The 22,529-nt window shown below is 36.7% G+C and overlaps 1 protein-coding gene across 2 annotated transcripts in view; it reads left to right on the plus strand.

Annotated features, from left to right (window-relative positions):
* The window catches only part of GABRG1 (gamma-aminobutyric acid type A receptor subunit gamma1), a 51,422-nt gene extending 30,854 nt beyond the window's left edge, over positions 1 to 20,568 (plus strand). For both annotated transcript variants that reach the window (XM_069856110.1, XM_069856111.1), the window contains exons 4-9: positions 6,242 to 6,462; positions 9,187 to 9,269; positions 10,988 to 11,125; positions 11,249 to 11,401; positions 14,027 to 14,238; positions 19,115 to 20,568. In XM_069856110.1, coding sequence (XP_069712211.1) covers positions 6,242 to 6,462; positions 9,187 to 9,269; positions 10,988 to 11,125; positions 11,249 to 11,401; positions 14,027 to 14,238; positions 19,115 to 19,393 — 1,086 coding nt within the window. In that variant the 3' untranslated portion in view covers positions 19,394 to 20,568. The remainder of the gene's footprint in view (positions 1 to 6,241; positions 6,463 to 9,186; positions 9,270 to 10,987; positions 11,126 to 11,248; positions 11,402 to 14,026; positions 14,239 to 19,114) is intronic.
* Positions 20,569 to 22,529: the final 1,961 nt, after the last annotated feature.

The following is a 22,529-nucleotide window of genomic DNA, read 5'->3' on the forward strand; positions in this document are numbered from 1 at the left end:
TGTTATTGAATGAATAGTAACTGGCATAAAGGAAATATGAGGTTTAGAAAAAGACAAATAGGTACCGAAATTGGCAAGACCCTCATCCTGCAGATATATGCAGGGTAGAAACCAAGCCCGATAAGTTTCCTTGCCATCAATTTTGGGATTTTGGAGTGTGACGGGAAAACCATGGAAATAAGAGTTGTTTGTGGGACCAGTTTTGACTGTTTGAGTACCTCTAGTTACAGGAGGATAGATGTAGCTGCAGAATTTAGAAAGTACAGTTAACAGAGTTCATAAATCGCTATTGACAACCACAAAGCCAAACCCATAATCCATATCGATATTCACTCCTGGGTTTTGTAGTGTATGTGTATATATGCGTATGTAGATATGTATATATGTATTTTAATATTTTCTGTGTTTTATTCTGAGTTGTCTTTTCTGATTCTTTCTGTAGTTTAATGTTTGGGATTTTAATGAATGTCAGTGGCTGAAATGTTTAAATTTCAATTGAAAAGCAAACCAAAACTTTTTGCATTCTTTTCAGTGGGAGAATATATATAAAAAATATGTTTTTATATATATATCATCTACTTCCTCTCCATCTAATCTGTTCAAATGGCCAAAATCTAAGCTGATCAAATAAAAGCAGAGGTTTTGCTGAAGTGCTTTAGTTGCTTTTCTAGGTAATCTTTTGACTATTGGCAAGATTTTAATTATAGTTTCTAATCTACAAAGCATTGAAATAAATCTTGCCTTTTATTCATATTGTTGTTTGCATCTGTCATTTTGCATGTTCAAAGTAAGGACTGGATAAGCAGAGATGCCAAGTTATGATGTAGAGAGTGATAGATTTTTTTTTCTGTATTGTGACTATGTAGGTCTTGCTGTACTCCCTCAGCTTCTGTAGATATGATTTGCTGTATTTCCACTTGCCCCTTGCATATGTTCTCATAGCATCCTCCAGTGTGATTATCTGTACAATTATAATGATGTGACCGGTTACAAGAGTCTGGGAGCAGATGCTGTGCACTTCTGTTCAGTGTATTTCTGCAACTCTCACCTCTTCCACAGCTACAGTATCATTAATGTAATATTACAGGTACATGTCAGAATCCTTGTGATTTGTTGGATATAAAATATATAAAATATTGGATATAAAATATCCAACAAATATATAACAATGATCTTACACTAAGATCACTTCATTTAATTTGCTCTAGTGAGCAAATGGCTTACCAAAACAAAACATTTTACTTTTTCTTCAGTCCCAGCTGTGGGCATAAAGCTCTGAAAGCATCTTTAGCCCTTAAGCAGCTCAAAAATATTTGTAAAGGGCTTTTAAAGTAGCCTACCTGGGAGAGCAACCGCATTTTAGAAATTTTGTTAAGAGTAGTTATACATCAATGCTAGGTTAAATATTTTAATAAATAATATAATAGCCATGTCTTGATGGCCAGAGATATTTTGGTGAGTGAAAAGGTAAAGTTTACAAGTGTTCATTGGCAGCACACTGGCAAGATGAAGATAAATCAGCTAATGTTTGATGCTTTATTTGGTACTTACCTCATATGAAAGCATGTGGTGAAAATGCCTTAAAGCTCAGATAACTGAATAAGATGAAGTCATGTCACACTTGGTAATTGAACTGAGTTCAGGATCTCTCTATGAAACAGGTTTCTGAATTGGCTTGTTGTGTTCCAAAATAATCCATGTGCACTTCAAGTGAAATTTTGAATCTGGAAGAAAAGCTGGTGTGAGTTTCAGTAAAGATAAAATGAGGGAGTATGTATGTTTTTATAAATTTTTCTCTGAAATTCAGTTAATTTACTTTATTGCAGGTCTGCAGTTTGCTAACACAGATTTTCAGCTCTGACTTTGGTTTTGGGGCTTTTCATTGCTTTTGTGTTTGGCCCCAGAAAACTAGGATGCTGTGTTGCAGTTAACATGATCCAGACAACCATTTTGCTCCTCATTGCTTGACTTCTTCACTCTTTTTACTGTGGAATATAAAATCAGTTGTGAGACTGCCAGGCAATATACCAAAGAAAAATGTTTTTTCTTCTGCTTGTCATATTTTTTCCCATCCTTATTGATATTATGTTTGAATTGGTGTGATGCGGTTTGTGATGAGAAACAATTGTGTGGGATGGTGTCTGCCTCCCTTTCTTTCACAGCTTTCCAATAAATATATCAATCCACTGGCCCATTTTCTTGTCTGACTGTAATTGAACTGCACATGACAATGAAACTGATTGAGTTTGAGGAAGCTGCTGAGGTTAAGGATTCCATTTATTCTCATGCAGTAGCTGTTCCTAGTTAATTTGAAGTAATTTTTTTAATTTACTAAATTATTTTCTCTGAGACTATACACCTGCTTGTCAATATTCACAGTTTCTTCACTGTCTGGTCCTTTAATGGTAAACCTTGACTAATAACTGTGTTTCCAGCCTTTGGAATTTGTGTGATCTTTTACAGAGGAAAGAGATGGAGACGGATTGCAGTTATCTGTAAATAATTAGGCAGGTGGGCTCTTTATGCCAGCTGTGCGAAAGAGAGTTCAGTTATCTAATCAAATACCAAATATGAGCTGATGTGTGCCATGGTTATTGAACTCTGTAAGGCTAAATATGAATAAGCATGCCTTTTGCTGTGGCTGTGACTAACACAGCTACAGATTGATTCTATTTTATTTTGCATGGCTATTGTATCATTACTTTCGTTTGAAAGAGGAAGTAGTAAACCAATTTTGACGGTTATACAGTGGCATGGAATAGTGAATTTTATGAAAGACTAATAGAAGTAGTGATGAGAGTGTTAAATTTAACTTTTTGTAAGAAAATGAGGGAAACAAAATAGTTGCTCGGAAGGATTTGTTGCACTAAAAGAATATTGTATGTATCTGGCTGCTATTGTGGTTGCTCATATCATATCTAAATGAAGATAGGGCTTTCATTAATCTACTTTTGGGAACTAGTTACAGAAAAGATAGTATAGTGATTTTTCTGTTCTCTTTTCAACAAATTCTTGGGACCTAGATTTCTCCTTCTTGAAATATGAAATATTTTTTAGGAGATGCAGCTTTAAGAGAATTCAGTGTATAAATCCATAAAATCTGGAAATTTCACATTGATTTCAAAACTAGATTTTCAGAAAGAATCCAGCTTTCTTGATAATTTCCCTTGCATAGTTTCCCTATCAAGTTATTGTTCTGAAGTGTTTATACTGTCATAGCTGCATGCTGCCAGACTCTTAATTGTCTGATCATCCTTTATGTATACCTGTGCTTGGTGACCTGCATCTGTTTGGACCTGTGCCACCTGGCCTCTTCTGTGTGGAAATTTGTGTTCAAAAAGGAGGCTAGTATACATTTGAGTCCCCGTTTTCACGTGCCTTGCACCTCTACAGTGTGAATACCTGTGTGTGCTTGGTCATTATGCTAAAGTTCACTTGAGTGAAAAAGAGTATAGCTAGAATAGGTTGAAAATGTTATCCCATGTAAGATGCATGAAGAATATATGCAGTCTCAGTATGAATTATGGATCCTCAAAGAAAATAGAGGTCTAGGGGAGGCATAGGTCAAATAAATGTGCTGAAGAAGTAGGTAGTAATGTTCACCAAAGCAGATGTTAGAAGACTTATAAATGCTCTTGACAGAGTGCTGACTCTGGGTCCTTGCTGAAGAGGTGGATGAAGTGCTGCCATCCACTGTGAGGCTGCAATTCCTCATCTTTCAGGTGGGATGCTTGGTAGGATTATGCCTTTGGTTGGCTAACTTGTGAGGGAGAGGGAGATGTCTGAGTGCTGAAGTGTCAGCTTATAAATGGAGAACTGCCCTGTGCATGTATGAGACGAAAGACTAGAAATTTGATCTTGTTATATATTCAGCGAGATACTTGCAAAAAAAGTAATTACTAAACTTAGACTATTAAACTATTGTGTATTAGATTATTTTTTGAACAATGATAAATGTATCATGAAGGATTTTAACAGTGTCTTTTTTTTTTTATAAATTATTTAAACAAATCTCTAGTAGACAAGTGTTATGTAAACCTGCATTGGTAATACTGAAGAGTAAGAGAATACAAGCATCTGGGTCCACTGAGGTTGTTTCTCTGCTTTGTGTGTTCAAAATAATCTGTGAGCTCCTCTTCTTTTTTTAATCTTAATTTATTAGGGTGGTTGGTATTCTATGGCAACCTGAGTTTTCTTGATGTGGGTGGATTTGACTGTAATGACACTTTGACAAATTTCTTTTCCTCAGACAATGTAGTGCTACTGTGAAGTGGCTGCTTGGAGGAGCACCTTCAAACTCAGACAGTCTGCTCTTTTCATATATTTTGACATGCCTGTTGATTTCATTCTCCGACTTCTTTTTTCCCCATTTGTGCTGTAAAGGCAACATGTAAATCTTTCCTCATTCTGTTCCATTTAAGGCTATTAAAACATTTCTGCCTTGAGCTCTCATTTACACTACAGCAAGGCAAGTTTCTTTTCCAGGTGTAAACAGAAATATTCAGCACAGGAAGTTGAATTTTAAGGTTAAACAGGCCTTGGGTTTTCACAGATGTCTTGAACATTGTTTACAGAAATAAAATAATCAAGGACTTGATTTGACCTGCAGAATCTCCCCTGTGATGGAAATGCAGGAATTGTGTTCCATTCCTTGTGACACAAGGAATAATTAGGGTTTTAGAGCAAATTCATGTGAAAAATGAAGTTTTTATTAGTCCTTTTATTCCTTCTGTCCCTCCACTGTTTGCCTCGTGCACTAATTTGTGATCTCTGAGAGTCACTGAATTACCTCAATCCAGGTGATGTTTCAGCTGCCATACAGTTACAAAGCAAGGGCAAATACACCTCTTACATAGCTATTTCCTGAACCTGTTCTTCTCCAAGAGAAGGCTGGAAGAGATTTATGTAGTTCTGAAATATCTACCTTGGCACTTCTCAAGGCTGAAGTGCCAAATTTCACAATCTTTCCTGGGAGATGGGTGATATCAGTTGCAGAAATGAGCAAGGAGTCTGTAACTCATACAGTTGGCCGCAGGGATTACTTAAAAGTAAGATGAAAGAAAAAGCCCACTCCAAACAGCAAAGCTTTCACTTTTTTTATTTAAAGCCAGAGTTGACTGTGTGCACTGTGCATTTTCATTGACTAAGTAAACTAGTAGAGACCCCTTTCACTCCAGCAAGAGCCTGTTTCCTTCTCTCTTTCCCCTGCCCACCCATCCCATAACAGAGAGGTGACAAGCAGCACCGTGTCAGTCTGGTCTTCAGATATTTATCCCTGCAGAAGAGATGGTGAGTTGCTTGTTGAAGCCCCCACGAGGTGGCTGTGCAGGAAAGGTAACATCTGCTATCACGTAGAGACTTTGGCCCTTAAGATCAGAATTATCGTCTGGAGCTGTGACAAACATAACAGGGAAGAGGCTGCTGCTTTGCTGCTTTGGCTGGAGTGCAGGAACAACTCATTGTATCTGTAATGTTTATGTCCCTTATGTTTTCTGTGTCAAGAAATGTCTTATTAAAAGTCTGTAGGGTTTTTGTTTGGCAGTTATGTTGGCTTTGGGGTTTTTTTAAATAATTTTTTATCTTTCCTTGCTAGCCATACATCTACTGAGGGCTTTTACTTTATCAGAAAAGTAACTTTCTTGAGGCTTTAATAAGCGAAGTGTAACTGCTTCAGGGAAATTTCCTTCCTGATTATGATTATGTATACTTTTGTGTATATGTTGATATGAGGCAGATGGTAGGATATAGTTCTGTGATGTTTACTTCCTGCATATTCATGAATTTTTCAAAATCTGAAATTTCTTGAAGGATCTTAAATTACATGGTGTAAAGTTTGGGGAAAAAATGTAGACCGTTTCTTTGGTTTACTTCTTAAGAGATTTAGAATCTCTGCATAGTCTAGTGCTGAAGTATTAAGTTTGCCCTTAAATTTCTGTCTAGGTCCCTCCGAGGTGGTTGCACTGTGCAGGGACCTCCAAGTTGCAGCAAGCTCCCATCATGTCTCCTCTGCCTTTACTCATCAGTGTGTGTCAGGGGAGAGGACGTAGGAACAGAAGGCTGTGTACATCTGTCAGTCTGTAGTTTCTCAGTTTGGGGTTACAGGCTGCTGTGTGCTATGTAAATGGTAATAAAACAGAGAATAGAAGAAGTGGCCTCAGATTTATGTATGAATTAAAAAAAATTATTGGCGTGCAAACTTTGGTAAACATATACATAGATATGGTTGTTTCTCTGTTTTTAGGAATACACCATAGATATAATTTTTGCCCAGACTTGGTATGACAGTCGTCTAAAATTTAACAGCTCAATGAAGGTGCTTATGCTTAATAGCAATATGGTTGGAAAAATTTGGATTCCAGACACTTTCTTCCGGAACTCAAGGAAATCTGATGCTCACTGGATTACAACTCCAAATCGTTTGCTTCGAATCTGGAGTGATGGAAGAGTATTGTACACTCTAAGGTGGGTTTTTATTGAGTAGAAGAAACCCAAACCTGTTATGACTGGGAGTATGAAAGTAATGTATATGAATTAAATCCTTGGCATCTTTTTTGTTGTGTACCACAGGAATTTGCAAGGAGTTTACTAAAAAAAAAAAAAAAAGATTTTATCATGAAAATCTTTATATTAATAATATTGAAGTATATTGCCTGGATAATTGGGTAAAGAAAACTGAAGAAGATCAATGAGATTAAAATTTGTTATCTAGGTGCAGGAAAGAATAAAACCAGGATGTTACGTATCATGTAGCATGATGGTGATCTGTCACTAACATATTTCAGATCTAGTCATAAATCGTTTCACAGACTTTTTATTCTAAATAGTTCAGTATTTCCACCAGATTATGTTCTGTAAATAAAAGATAAAATGCTTCAGAAAATAAAAATCATAGGAAGCTTCATTAAAGCTAAGGCCCCAGTCCTGCATATACTTTTCCACATTTACCCTTTCAAGCTATTAAAAATCAAAAAAATCTGTTCATGCAAATTAGGCATAAGCAAACATGTTGCCAATAATTCTTCTTGGGAAATGGGAGATGCTTGAGTTGGTTTTAAGCTTACCATCTTGGCTACTTGTACTAATCCTTAAGTCATTTATCAAACAGATCTTGAAAGGCTGTGGTCTACAGAAAGCATTTTAGGGTCAACTCTCAGTTTTGTTAAGTGTGCTTAAAACATCTTCTAATAAATTAGGAGCTGATTGAGAAACAGTCCATGTAGATAGAGTAATAAATCTGGTTCTACTTTTAAGGTTTTATTTACTTGTTTTAAACAACAAGCAGCACCCTTTAATTACTTCCCTTTCAGTCATTTACGCTGTTTTCATATACAGTCTAGTTGTATTGTATGAACAATTTATAGAAGTCTCCTGTATCAGAATTTTTGAAAGGATTCTTTTACTGATCTTTTTCTTAGTGCTCTTCATGTGAGAGCATGTGAATATCTCTGAAGAGCATTTTTAAAATAGTTTATTATGCTGGTGTTTAAATAAACTTCAGAGAGGCACTTCTGTTAACATATTAATACTTTTTTTTCTTTTTGTAGCTAATTATTCTAGAATCATACTTGGACTAAACCCTTCCATTTACCTTTACCCTTTCCCTTGTCCATTCAGTTTCAATGTACCATTTATTTTAAACAGAGTCTTAAGTATAACAAAGAAACAAACACAGCCAAAAAAAGCATCTGAGCTCTCCAGAGCAATAGGTTAGAATTATTGTGCTAGAATATGAGCTCTGAAGTGCAATGAACTAGTAATAAAACAGCAGAACAGGTATTCACCCAGGATTGCAACATGCAAACATCTGCATTGGTGAGGGTATGGCTTGAATTAGGCCTAAGGTCGAGTAACATCGAGAGGTTCATATGTTGTTTATTGAAGAAACAATAATAGGATCTGATAGCTGTCCAGGTTTGCTGGCTCCCCTGTGCCACCACTCTTTCCTTGTTGGTACTTGAGGGAGTAGATGTGGTGATGCTGTTTCTGTCAGACTTACTGTGTCTTCTCACAGGGCAGTCCTTGGTCTGTCCATTGCACCTAGCAGTGATTCCAGATCTATTGGTGTTGCTTTTAAGAAAAGTCTGCTTTTGTTTTCTTTTTCTTTAAGCATTTGACTGTCCAAAGTTTGAAAATTGAAGACAAAGGCAATAAATATGTATACTGTAATTGGCAAATTTGCAAAGCACTTTCTCTTCTAAACCTCTCTCTTGGTCAGGACACTGTTAGAAAGGTCATAGTGACACGTTTTGTAGAACTACTACTTTGTTTACAGACTTATAGAACTTTTCTGCCAGTGTATGGCAGAATCTTCCTATCCCCATCACTTTTTGGCTAATATGTGAGTACTTCATACAGTCAAGTATGTAACAATTATGTTAATTTTAGAAGTAGATTTTAGAAGACGTTCTGACTTTCTTCACATTATTGCCAACAAAGAAGGAGCTGTTTTGAATGTGAAGAAGGCAGCTTAAGGTCTAGCCCCTTACTCTAGCTTCCTGGTGAAAGTTAGCAGAACTGGGTTTCATGTTAGTTGCTGGGAAGCAATATGGGTATCTGTAATAGTATTTTCAAAAGCAACAAGGGATTCAGATTATACCATTATAAGTCTTAAATTAGTTCTAAAATGTATGTTAGTTACATGAATTCTTTGAATGCCTTAGACATTAAATGAGTCGAAATATTGAGTCTGGTCTTTCCTATCCATGCTGCTGGCTTCATCAGAACTGCTTCCATGAGTATAGAGTAAGCCCAAGACTGTCCTCACTTTCTCTCTCGTGTATATAGCCACCAGGTACAATGATGCCAAATGCAATTTGACTTGACCAGTTCTTCAGAAACTTCCTTTATTTGCTGTTATAAACACCCCTGCTTGCCCTGCCTTCTGTCCCTCGATTTTATCCACTATTTTTAGCAGAAAGCTGAGAAATCCCCCCAGATCAATTGACATTTTTTAAATGGCTTGAAAAATTGATTGAAAAAATATAGATCTTCAGGTTGTATATGATGATACTTTTGTTCTTTGGCGGTGGTGCTGGATGGTTTATACAGATACACAGTTGGCTATGTTGTAACATCCGTTAATTGGCAAAATTGATTTCTGTGCATGTTCGTTACTGTCTAGTCTGAAATGTCTGGATGCTTGAATAATCTTTTTCTCTTTTTCTTCCCCCTTCCTTTTCTAATTAGGCTGACAATTAATGCTGAATGTTATCTTCAGCTTCATAACTTTCCTATGGATGAACACTCCTGTCCACTGGAGTTTTCAAGCTGTAGGTGGTAAAATACTATTGTGTTGGTTTTTTTTTTCTCCTTGCATTCAGACTTTAAATCTCCCTAAATTCTGGCAGCAAGAAAGCAGGGTTTACTTTTTAAAGCCTTATAGTAAAGTAAAGAGCTGACCTGTTTATGTATTGGTTATATTTATTGCATTAATTAATGCATTATTAAAAGTAGTAATGAATGCGTTGAATTATATGCATTTCATTTAGGTGTAACTTCAAAAATAATTGTATTGTTTAGAAGTCTGATACAATGCCTATTCCAGGTAATGGAAATCTATAACCCTGTAAGATCTTGATTTTTTATGCCTGCCAGACTTGCCAGCTTTGAATTAGATCCATGTGGTATGCTTATAAAGAAAAATAAGATCTGTCTTCTTCAACCTGTTCCTGTAAATGCTTCATTGGTATGAGAAGTCCTTCTCCTTTCAGCAGGACTTATGTGTGTGAGCAAGAAACAGCACTTTTAAGCTTTATTTCATTATTATGAACTACATATTTTTTTATTAAGAAAAAAATTTATTCCTAAGGGAATTATGCTGTTACTGGCTAAAGAAACTCAAATCACCTGGACACAGCTGAATGACTTATTCCTAAGTGTGAAACCTAATGGACAACGAAATCAAACTTCAGTGATTCTTTTTAAATTAATGTTTTCATTTAGTATTTCCTTCTTGAGTGCTTCCAGTTAAATGAGCTATGGTAGTTCCATTGATTAAATAGTTGTGCCACACCAGCAAGTATGGCGTAATTTCATTTCTGCCTTTCTGCAAGATTATATGAGGCAACATGTGAGGCACATGAAAATTGACAAGGTTGCACTTCCTTAAAGTAGAAGTACTGGACAGTGAATCAGGCCACAAAAATCTGTTCTAGGAATAAGAGACAAATTTTCCATAAATGTCAACAGGAATTTTATCAAAATTATATATTAATAACCAGAGCCAGAACAGGCTCCAAGCCCCTCTCCAGTGGCAGCCAAAGCAGCTCACCTGTTGTTCCAGGGTCATAACCGTGTGGACTCGGAAGTTTCCGCTCTCGTAGGGATCAGTGATGCCGACAGATCCAGGCAGGAAGAGCCCTGCCGCCAGGATTTGAAGGCAGCACCTACAGTATAAGATATTTTGGATTAGAACCAGATATCCGGGTTAGAATCCTCCCAGGTTAGAACCAGGGAAGTTGCACAGGTTGCCCAAGGAAGTCGTGGCTGCCTCATCCCTGGAGGAGTTGAAAGGTAGCTTGGATGGGGCCTTGGGCAGCGTGATCTAGCGGGGTGTCTCTGCCTCTGGCAGGGGGTTGGAACTAGATGATCTTTAAGGTCCTTTCCAACCCAAACTATTGTATGTATGTATGTATAAGTGTAATGTCCTTTTAATCTCTTTCTGGTCTTGCAGTGATTTGTCTGTTAATTCATAGTGATGACTCTGAATGAGTTTTTCATATCTGAGTTCCGGAATATTGTGTAGATATTTTCAAAACTTTTATATTTCCACAGTATTTGATCAATTATTCATTTAGGTAGGCTTAAAACTGAGGCTAGGTATTCTGTGGTTAAATTTTCAATGTATCATGTGGAATATAGATTGACATTTTCTCCAGTTCACTTTTATGTATAGCCCTGGTTAATTTTATAAACAACTTCAGACACTGCAACGCATGGTTTGGTAAATACTGTGGCTGAACCCTTGTTTTGCTTTGTTTTACTCTAGATGGATATCCCAGAAATGAAATTGAGTACAAATGGAAGAAAACCTCTGTTGAAGTAGCAGATCCAAAATACTGGAGATTGTATCAATTTGCATTTGTGGGGTTACGAAATACAACTGCAATTTCTCATACCTTGTCCGGTAAGGCAAAGTGCTAAGTTTTATTTCATGTATTACCTATGTAGAAAAGGCTAAGGGATGAAGATACAACTCAAAACCATTTTCAAAGTCATGTAAGTATTTTCTTCTTTTTTTAATTTATAGGTGATTATATTATTATGACAATCTTCTTTGATCTCAGCAGACGTATGGGGTATTTTACTATTCAGACGTACATTCCATGTATACTCACGGTTGTTCTTTCATGGGTGTCATTTTGGATCAATAAGGATGCAGTTCCTGCAAGGACTTCTTTAGGTAAGAATGTCTTTTTTCAACCTTGAAGGGTCCAGTGCTTCCCAAGAATACAAATCTGCAGCAGGGAGTAAATTAACCATGGTTTATCCCCCTTCAGATTGTGAACATTGATCACCCTCTCTCTTGAACTGCAAGATTAGGAGTAGCAAGAGTAGCTTGTGGTTGCAAGCAGGGCTTAAGGAGGGACTGTGGAGAGTGGAAATCTGGAAATCCTTATCCAAGCCTTGTAGATCTGCTATTGTTCACATAAATACATTTAATACATTTTTTCTCCTTTGTGTTCTTTTTGTCATCTCTAGGGATGGCAATATGGCAAGCATTAGTCTGCAAGTATGATTAAACTTCACCTAGTATCATAGAATAAAGGGTGTCATTACTACACAAGTGAAAACCGTGAATTTCTGATTTTTGTTTAGGGGATTTTTTGTTTTGGAAGGAGGGTGTGGGGAGAGATGGTTGGTGGTGGTTTAGAAATGATTCAGTTGTTCTTTTAAGCCCAGAAGAGGACAGAAAATTTGTAGCTAAAGGTGCACTTTAAGCAGTTAAACATATAACTCACAAACACTGTCCTGCTTTCACTACAGCCAGTACTGAAGTATGTTCTGCTATAGAGACAACTCTGTGTTAGTGTCGTCTTGGCTGACCTGTTTAGTATGATGTCATTTTTCTATGTTTAACTGTTTAGGATTCATGCACTGCCTTGGAGAGGTGTCGTAGTCCCCACATAAAGCAAAATAAACAGGGCTGCATGGAGTGCATAAGGGACACGCACAACTTCAAGCTTAGCAGTGACAGATGCATTTAGTAAAACTGGTGGTGGCAGTGTGACCTATATTGAGGAAAAGATCTAGAGCTGAAAATATATCTTAGTGAGAGATGCGAGTTAATTTTCCTCATCAGTTTATATGATTGTGAACACACCGTTCCCATTTTAGAGGAGTGTTTCTACTAGAAGGCTGAGACCAGGCTTTAATTCCCTGGCTTTGCCATTGAAACCAGACCACCACTACAAATGTTTGCAGTGTGATTTTTGCAGCTCTCTCCAGCTGAAGTTGAGCTCCATTTGTGTGAACATGCAGAAGATATCATTTGACAGATAGTAGGATGACTTTTCTCACATACAGATGCTCTGGGGAACAAGAAAGAGAATGCCGTTGGAATAGACACAACTTCTAGAAAAAGGCTGAGAAATTAAGACAATAAAGCTACAACTAATTAAGGTTCTTCTTGGCAAGCAGTTGTGATGCTGCAGAAGTTGTGATGATCCCTGTGTCAACACACTGTATGCCTTTTGCATGGTGGAGAGGACTGGGAAAGTCCATGTTTCCCTTTTATCTCTCTGAACATAAGTCAGAAAGGGGAATGGTAGCCTTCACTTCCCATCCAGAGGCTGTCCTGGTATCTGTTATGCTGAAAAGGCTCAGACCTTTTTCTTGCATATATGTTAAATGATCCTGTCAACCTGTGGTTTCCTGAAGCAAAATAGTTGAGATGATTAAAGGTATTTAAATGTTTAATTATGCAGGTAAATGCCTAATTGATTTTAAAAGACATCTAGTGGAAGTGAAAAAATTTAAAAAAACTATGGTTATTTGTTTGCACTTTTATGCATATAATTTCATTGGGGATTCTGTTGCAAAATCAGACTACTTTTCTGTCGTGGGATCAATCCATAGCTTCCCCTGACTCCATGCTTTGGTTTAAAAGCCTTAGGCAACCTTAGACTTGTGTAACACTTTTTTTTTTTCAATAAACCTCTGCGTGTAACTAACAAATTATTTGTGTGTTCAAGTATTGTTCTCCAAAGGAAAGATCACCTCTTAATTTTGGACTGCCATGAAAAAAGGCTTTGCATCTCCTTGAAACATAAAATATAAGAAGAGTTAACACCTTTTAAATGTTAAAGCAGTGAAAAGTGGTGTAGCTTACATTCTGAACACATCACTATTAAGGACAACTTGTTATTTAATTAACTTGTATGTAACTGAATCAGGAGAAATATTTTCCATTACTTAAGGCACAGTAGTGGAAAAAATACCTAGTAACTTAGAATGAAACCAGAAAGGCCATGAAAGTCATCAGGTTTGAGCAGCCACATGTCAGAAGCAAACAATTGAAAACATTATTCCTTTTTCTTGTGTTTTCTGAAAGTTTAATTGATAAATAACACTTGGGTTTGTTTTTTTTCTCTGAATATATCCTTTAATACATTTTAATGTTTCAAGAACCAGCAGTTTGTGTTTAAAAAATTTCTGTGCTTATTTGTACTTGTTTGTCTATTGTGTTTCTTTTATGTGTGGGTTCCATAACAGACTGATAAAATTACACAAACCTTCTCAATGTCACTGTTTATTCAGTGTATGTTGAAAATGGGAGGGATTTAAACTGAAAGTTAAATGTACTGTCTGCTTTATGATCCCATGTTGCTGCTGGTTCCATAAGGATAAGTTTTTGCAATAGCATCAATGTGTGTGCGTGTGATCAGTGGTCATCTCTGCTGTGGCTTACTTTTTGTGTGCCTCACGAATGAGTTAAGGGCTAATTTGAGGATTTTTTTGGTGACAATATGATTGAATTACTTACATGCTTCCCTGTTCCTGTTTTTTATCTTTCTTTCTCAAACAGGTATTACAACGGTGCTGACTATGACAACATTGAGTACAATTGCTAGGAAGTCACTCCCAAAGGTTTCCTATGTGACAGCAATGGACCTTTTTGTTTCAGTTTGCTTCATTTTTGTGTTTGCTGCCTTGATGGAATATGGCACCTTGCATTACTTTACCAGCAACAGAAAAGGGGACAAAGGAAAAGAAAAGAAGGCAAAATCTAAGCCATCAGTAAGTTTATCCAAACAAGAAGAAAAAAAGATACAGAATACTCTTTGCTGTAGTGTTACTTTTGAGAGGCTGGTTCTTAAGTATATTGGCTAACGTTCAAAGACAATTAACACTAATATTTATTTTCTCTTTTTTTTTTTTTACAGTTTGGGGCTTGTACAAATTTACTGTAAATACTACTAATGAACAAAGCTTTTAGATCATTCACTCATACATGAATGAGAATGCATGAGCTTTAAGCTAGTGGGTGATTTAATGTAATATTCGGTGCCATGCCCAAGCCCTTTGTGCTTCTAGAGCTGCCCATGGAGTGTGTGCCCATGGAGACAGTTCTGTCTGGGCACAGTGCTTCTGAAAACAGCATCTGGCAAAGAACCATAGATAAAACTATAGCACTATGGATAATGTAATTGGACTGAAGGTATGAGGATTTTTTGGGTCTGCATCACCTTATTTGGGCCTTATCTCACTAGATTTGCAAAGAAAAATGTGCTTATTGGTCACAATTCTGAAATTCTACTTTAACTCTAGTTTGTTGGTTTGTTTTTTTTTTCCTTTTTCATTTACTTCCATGTTTCTTTTTGGTAAAATGAACCTTCTTTTACAAGTTGGTGTTTATACAGTGTGAATCCCCACATACCCTAAGAATAAGTATTCCATTTTAAGAGGCTTTCAGTTCATGTAGAAAGAATACGGGAACTTCGAAAGAATCTATTGTTGGAAGCCAACACAAGTATTTAAAGCTAATCTTTAAACTAATAAAGCGTTGAGGTAAAGATATTAAAGAGCTTATTCATTCAAACACTAGCCTTAGTATCAGCGGCTTAATTGTAGTCATCTTTTGGAGAGAATAGCAGGTAGAATAATGTTATAAAGCCTCCTTCAAGGTCATTTGATCAAAGAAAGCTGGAGCATAGCTAAATTATAGTACCCGTTGTCTTGTCTGGATGAAGGCTGAATATCACCTATGTAAGATCAAACAGAAATAGAAATTAATTTACAGAAGCCCAGATATGGACATGACGAAATCCTGCTATGAGCCATACATGTTCTGTAATTACTGTTAGGAAGTGCTGACACACCTATTTTGAGCAGTGCTTCTGTGGGAGACTGTCTTATGAAGGAATTGCTAGGCTGCTATGGCTTAGTAACAGGGAAAACTAGGAATGCTAAAGCCCAGATAGAATCAAATTTGGACAATGAAGTCAAGGACAACAAGAAAGCTTTCTGTAAGTATGTCAGTGATAAAAGGAAGATTAGGGAGAATGTGAGCCCTCTCTGAAATGAAATGGCCCCAAGATGTGGAGAAGGCTGAGGTTGCCTAGAGAAGTCATGAATGTACCATCTCTGGAGGTGTTTGGGACCAGGTTGCCCTTGTGCAACTGACCTAGTAGAAGGTGTCCCTGCCCATGACAGTGGGGTTTGAAGCAGAGGATCTCTAAGGTCCCTTCCAAACCCCAACCATTCTATGGTTCCATGATTCTATGAAATGAGAGCCGTCACATTTCATATGGTGAACTGGTCTGAGTGAGTTGGTTTTGTATTTAGGACAAGGCTATTGATGAAGGGTTAATACAGCCTTTTGCTGCCTTGGTTGGGCATTCTCAGGGGATCCAGCACAGCGACTGGAAAATGAAACCTCAGACCTCCTTCCTGTTAGTGTTAGAAGTAAATGTGGGCACGATGTAAAGGCTGAAACCCAGACTTTGGCAAAGGCCAGAGCTGAGCAATGAGGATAAAAAATAATAAAGGCTGAACAATATGGGGGATTTCGTAGTGTTAGTGTAGCAGATTCAATTTTAGGTTGTTGTTGTGATGAGATCTCAACAACACTTAAGGAACAGGGAGTTGAAATAGGTCTGCTCTCAGCTTGCACAACAAGGGGAAAAAGGAAGAGGGAAGGAAATACTGCTTATTCAAACCAGGGAGATATTAAATATCAGTTGCAAGCAGATCAAAAGCCATTGAAGTGGTTTGCAAGTATACTCTATTGAATGGAGTAACAAGACTTTCTGGAATCTGTTCACATAGCAGCCATTTGTGCAGTAGTCTGCAAAAGGCTTTGAGATTTTCAGTACATACGACAATTTAAAGTGTAGAATAAATGTGAGATGGAAACTATGACACTTGTTGAATAAATAGCTGGAGTTTAGACTAAGATGAAAATTAGCAATGCAGTACTCAAAACACTGTTCAGCTGTTCTTTACTGTGTTCTTAAAGCATGTTTTTTATTTCTAAGTAGTTGAAAAACAACCACCTTTTCACACAGGATCCTTTAAACATTTTGGCACGTTATGGCTGTAAGACCATACCGAATAAGAGTTTATTCAAAAAAAAGAAGGGTCTTTGGTGCCATTTTATAAAAAGCTATGCAATTTCTTGTTCCAAATAGAACAATTAAAGAAGCCATCTGATTAATTATTGGAAAGTCACAGAATTACAAATCCATATTATTTTTTTTTCTCTTAGTTTTGTCAAAGACTTCATTCTTTTTCTCTTGTAGTTATGGACATGTAAATCAAAACCCCAATTTAATTAAAATAGGTAGTTTAATTCCTTCTGAAAAGATCTCATTTACTGTTTTTTTTTCCTTGGAAAATGTGCCTTGCTGAGGTCTTCTATTTCTATTGCAAAATGTATTAAAAGCTTATTATTCCATGAACTGATGCAAATAAGGTACAATAAATGATCTTGTGAGAAAAATGGTAAGATTTTTCAAATGGTTACAGCAGTTTTATCTTACAAAATATGTTCTTGCGTCATTCAAGAAAGGTAGTATGAATTGGCTTATGTAAATCCACATTAGTAAGGATAATTAGTTTGGGCAGGAAAGATATTAAATTTAATTAGCTGTGAATCTTGTTCTTATCATCGTTTCACCTGAAGTGAACGCATCACCTGTGCTATGATCTCCACAGACACTGGCTTGCTTTTGTGCATGACTTAGTGCAGAAAAAATGCTTTTGGTCTTTCCAGAGTGTGATACAAATGCTTCTTACTGTACATAGAGTTTTATCTGCAATATCAGTAGGCATGTGCATAGCAGTCAATATATACTACTGTATTTACATGTTATTTTTATTTTTTTAAAGTCTCTGCCAATTGATGTGAAGTCATTTTCCTGCGAGGTGTTGATCTTTTTTTCCCCTTTTTCCACATGTTGTCTCTTCTTACAGACATTTTATGTATTCTGTGTATGTAGTTAGGCCTGTAAGATGGTACTGTCTTTCTGCTTCTCTCAGGTAACATCTTCAAACCTGTTACTCAGTAGCCAGCTTCAGCCTGTGCTGGTGACATGAGTAGTGAAAAAGCAGTACTGTTGGTTTTGACTCCTCCTATGGCAGAACCAACGATCAGAAAAATTTTGTAAAGCTAAAGTATGTAGGAATCAGAAATAACTGTCTTTCCCTGTATATCAAAACGCACTGATTTTGTAAGTTAAAAATGTCAACTTACTTTTTGTGTTTTATAAAAATAAGCCCTTGGGACATTTAAGATCACCCCTTGGGACATTGGATAAAATGTCCCTGCAGCAACAGAGTGCTCCTTAACAATGCATAGAGATCTTTGTACTGACCAAAGTAGTTCCCTGGAAGTGGAACAGCAAGACTCTAAAACAAAACAAGAATCAAAATGATGTGGCTTCCTGCTTTTCACATTTTTTTCAATATTTTTTCATTGCCTTTCATATAATTGTTAAACAGAGAGTATTCTCTGCATTTCAATATCCAGTTAGTTCTGACTGCATCCTTTCCTGCTATATTTATTCCTTACATAAGAAAATACGGAGATTGTAAAAGGGAGGAGACAACATAAGAGTAGTGTTGGCCTAACCCCTGTCTTCAGTCTCAGGATTTCAGAAGAGATGCTGGAGTGGGGGTGGGTTTGAAGGAAGGAGGGTTATGAAGTAGTTTAAAAAGGCTGTGAGATTTGGAAAGGGAAAAAAAGAGTGTGTATTGAAATATTCAGGAAAACAAGGATGAAGAATGAAGAACTGTGTGGAATCAGAATAATGTAAAGAGGAAAGATGAACTGTGGTAGTGCAAGTGAAAGGAAGGTGAAAAGGCTCACAGTATGTCTACTATGCAATAAAGTACTCAGATTTTTTTTTCTATGAAAATTTTGAATCCTAATATCTACTACACTAAGTTTTTACCGGATTGCAAGAGGGTTGAGTTATGCCCATGTAAAGTAAGCATGAAGAGCTGAATTAATTAGTTTCACTGACTTAAATGGCATTCTTCTCAAGAGTCTTATGTCTTGGTTTCTAAAGGTGGGGAATATCGTTTAAGGATTTAACACCAGAGGGTTAGATCATATAGCCTGACCTTATGTGTCTCAGCCTCTTAAACTTCACCAAAGATACTGTCCTAATCCCTTTATCTTTCTTTTTGGTGAAACTGTAGCTTCCAAAAATGCATCCAGTCTTGTCCTAAAGACTCCAAATGATGGGAGTACCATCATTCCCTTGGTAGTGATGCCTGTAGCCTGCTTGTGGACTTACTTGTGACCTAGTTGTCAAGCTGTGACTGACTTCAAAATGTTCCTTTGTGTTGTATAGATGGGATCAGCTACTCCTGTCTTGTGTAACTAATTATCCACTGTTCCCAAATCCCAGCACAACCCAGTTTTCACTGTGGCAGGTGAAAATCATTCATGATCTTTTGCCTGCATGAGCTAATTATATACAGCAGTTCATAATTCACAAAGATCCCCAAACTGTTTCCTTAGTATGAGGAATTTCTGTATATTGTACAGTGCTTATACTGGCCTTTGCTGTGGAAAAACTATGGAATTATTCAATCTAAGGATAAAAAAGACCTGCAAAACTGTATTTTTCTTCTTTGTTTTTGTGTTTTGTTTTTTTTTCTTAAGAAACCACCTACAATTGCTGTTCGACCTGGATCAACACTAATTCCAATTAATAACATTAATCATCTCCCTGAACGTGATGATGATTATGGATATGAATGCCTAGAAGGGAAAGACTGTGCTAGCTTCTTCTGTTGTTTTGAAGACTGCCGCACAGGATCATGGAGAGAAGGAAGGATACACATCCGTATTGCAAAAATTGACTCCTATTCTCGAATCTTCTTTCCAACTGCCTTCGCATTGTTCAATCTTGTGTACTGGATTGGCTATCTTTATCTGTAAATTTCAGAGATTTGACAAACTCAGAAAAAAATGGTAATTTAACAATCATTAACACTTTTAAGTGATCAAAAATTAGAGCTGGTCCAAAAAGACTCAAAATTGTTTGGATGCTTTAAAATTTGAAATGAGAGAAAATATGGTGATGTAGTCTCCCTCTTGTGATCAGCTGTAGAACTGATGCTGGTATTTTAAAGAGAAAGTATAAATATAAATATCCCTAATATTTAACTTGCCTGAACACATACTTATTGTTGTCTAGCTCTAACAAATAGCAGAGTCAAGAGGCTATGTTATTTAACTGGAGCGTTCTACATAAACTTCTAATTTTAGTCCTAAATGATAAGGTACATGAATTCTGTAGCATCTCTTACACCTTTACAAAGAAAGCCTTAATAAAATGGGATTAATTGTTCTCATCCATTTCATTTATAAGATGATGATTTTATTAATCCCTTATTTTAAAAAGTTGAAATGTAACATTTTTATTTTTCAACCAGCCATTTGTTCTCTGCAGCATGTTAAAAAGAGTGATTGAGTGATAGTTAATCACATTCAGATTCATACAGAATTCACAGATTAGAGCGGTGAGTAATTGGTGTATCACAAAAACCCCAAGGGTAGTTCTGAGCTTGTCTTATCCTGACCGTTGATATAGGCTTTTGGCTTTCAACTTTAGGTTGCATTTATGTCTGTGCCCCATCTGTCTTTAGTTCAGTGTTGTGAGCTCCCAAAGTTCTCCAAGAGGGCTACAACTTTCAAAAATTCCTACCCAGCTGCCATTGCTTTCTCATTTCATGGAAACCAGACTCATATTGGCTGAGATTCTGGCCATTAAGCCTAGTGCTCTTCATGTCCTTCCCATTACCCTCTCCTTTGTCTGATTCATACTCAGGGCCAGAAAAACAGTCATAACTCTACATTCTGTAGAATTTCTACAGTCAGAGTTTGGAAAAATCGTAACAGTGCTATAGTCGTTGTATTTAAAGCCACTATGTTAAATCTCCAACCCTAAGAGTGTACTGTGTGACCTGCTGCACTTTGCATGCAGTATGATTTTGTAGATTCTGCTTGTTACTGCATATGCTACTCACTGAGCCAAAGCCAGGTATGGATTTACTGAACCTGTGTTATGGATTGTTTTGTAATTTCCTCCTTGATGTTTGTTTGTTGATGATGGAAAAGACCTGTTACTGGGTGAGGTAGTGGGGGAAGTATTTATCCTTATGCATTGCAGATCCTTCTCTAAGATGTTTCCCCCCAAAACTCACAGGATCTATTCTCCAGCCTTTCTGTGGTCAGAGCTTCTGTTCACTCTGGTAGCAATTCTTCAGTAGTAGCCTTTCTTCTGGATTGTCTTCTCTATGTTGAGTGTTGCTGACTAGCAGCATTTAGTATCTCATTTATATTTTTAAATCCATCGTCTTCATTTTGGGAAAGTGCAGTTGTACCTCCTTTTTCAAAAAGGAACTGGTCTCAAGTGAGCTTGCAAAAATCACTGTAAAATTAAGATATGCATTAAGTAAAAGTCAGAATTACGCAGAAGACTTTATAGATCTTTAAAGAGGATTAATGGGATTAGCATTTGGCTGTAGGTAAGGATGTTCAGTACTGGAGATAAAGACATGATTAATGGCTAATAATAGAAAATGATACATGAAGAATCTCTCTCTCCCCCCCATTTTTTCTGTTGAATGGGCTCCCTCTTCTGATTTTCTCAGAAAAGATTAATGTATTTTTATATTCTAGTTGGTACCAGACATAATAAGATACGATATGCAATACACATTTCAGGTTAAATGTTAATGCAGTGTTCAGCCCTGAAGTTTAATAGAGAATGCAAGACTATGTGCAGTGATTCCGGAAGAAAGTGCGATAGAGAAGATTCCATTTCAATGCAAACTTTATTTCAATATTTAGCTGATGAAATATGAAAGTAGTTGAGAGAATCTGAAAGCCTGCTGTTGAGATTGGCTGATGTTATTTGTTACATGACCTTTCTGAGCACCAACTTCTTCTGATTCTTAGACTGATCATAGAAGTGTGATATTGTTAACAACATTGATCTACGGTAATGTGTTGTTTCTTTAGAGTCTCATTTTCAGAAAATGTTCAGTACAATGGAAATGCGTCAGTTTTAATTCCGTAGTGCAGTTGATGCTTTTCGACAGTACACTAAACACATTCCTCTGTAGGAGGGATGAAGGCGGCTTCAGCAGCACTATGTTGGGTGTGCACTTGAAAAGCAGTCTACTCACTGTGCAATGCAAGGCCCAGATTTTGGGACCTCCTGAGTTTCATTTATTCACCTTTAAACAAAAAGAACTTGAAAGATCTTGGCAGTTCATAAGGGGAAATACAAATTTCACAGCGTGCTCTCCTTTGGCACATCTACTTAGCTTTTTCAATACATGCGGTTGTCAGTTGCCAGTCAGCCTCCAGTGACTGAATTGGAGAACAGAAAACATCCTGAATTGGCAAGGGATGGATAAGAAGTCTTTCATCTCTAATTTCTATGAAACAATGTAATGGGGTATTAAAACTATTGAATGTTGTGGCTGTTTGGCTTATACATACCCTTGCTTCTGTCTGTTGACAAACTTTTCTGTGTACTTAATTTGTTTCTGATGAAATAATTCTAATTTCTCGTAGTACTGTGAGTACAAATAGAAATGGGAATGCAGTGAACTGTAACATGGCATGTAATAAATGTGTTATTTTATTCCTATGTGTTTTCTTTCTAATCTGCATGTGAAAACTTGATTTCAAGAAATCCAAGTGATACTCAAAAAAAATGAGAAGCAACTGAGACTATAAGTAATTGGACTTAGATGCTACAATCATTTTTCAAACCTATTTGGATAAAAGTTCATTTACTGATATCTGGGATCACAGTATTTGGAGTCATATTCTTCTGACCATTACTGCTTAAGCACATGCTTAAACCTATTCCTAATCAGTACTGTAATTAGACTGGAATGTAGAAAAGCATATGCTTAATGTACTGCCATAGTGATGCTATCCTGAATTGATGCCATTAACACATGCTTAATTTGCACTAATTTCAATAAGTGTTCAGTAGCTACAGTGATTGAACATTAAGGATGTGACCCAGAGCCTCATAAGTAGGAAGTTTTCT

This window comes from Phaenicophaeus curvirostris, chromosome 4 (assembly GCF_032191515.1).
Source record: "Phaenicophaeus curvirostris isolate KB17595 chromosome 4, BPBGC_Pcur_1.0, whole genome shotgun sequence".
Taxonomy (NCBI): Eukaryota; Metazoa; Chordata; class Aves; order Cuculiformes; family Cuculidae; genus Phaenicophaeus; species Phaenicophaeus curvirostris.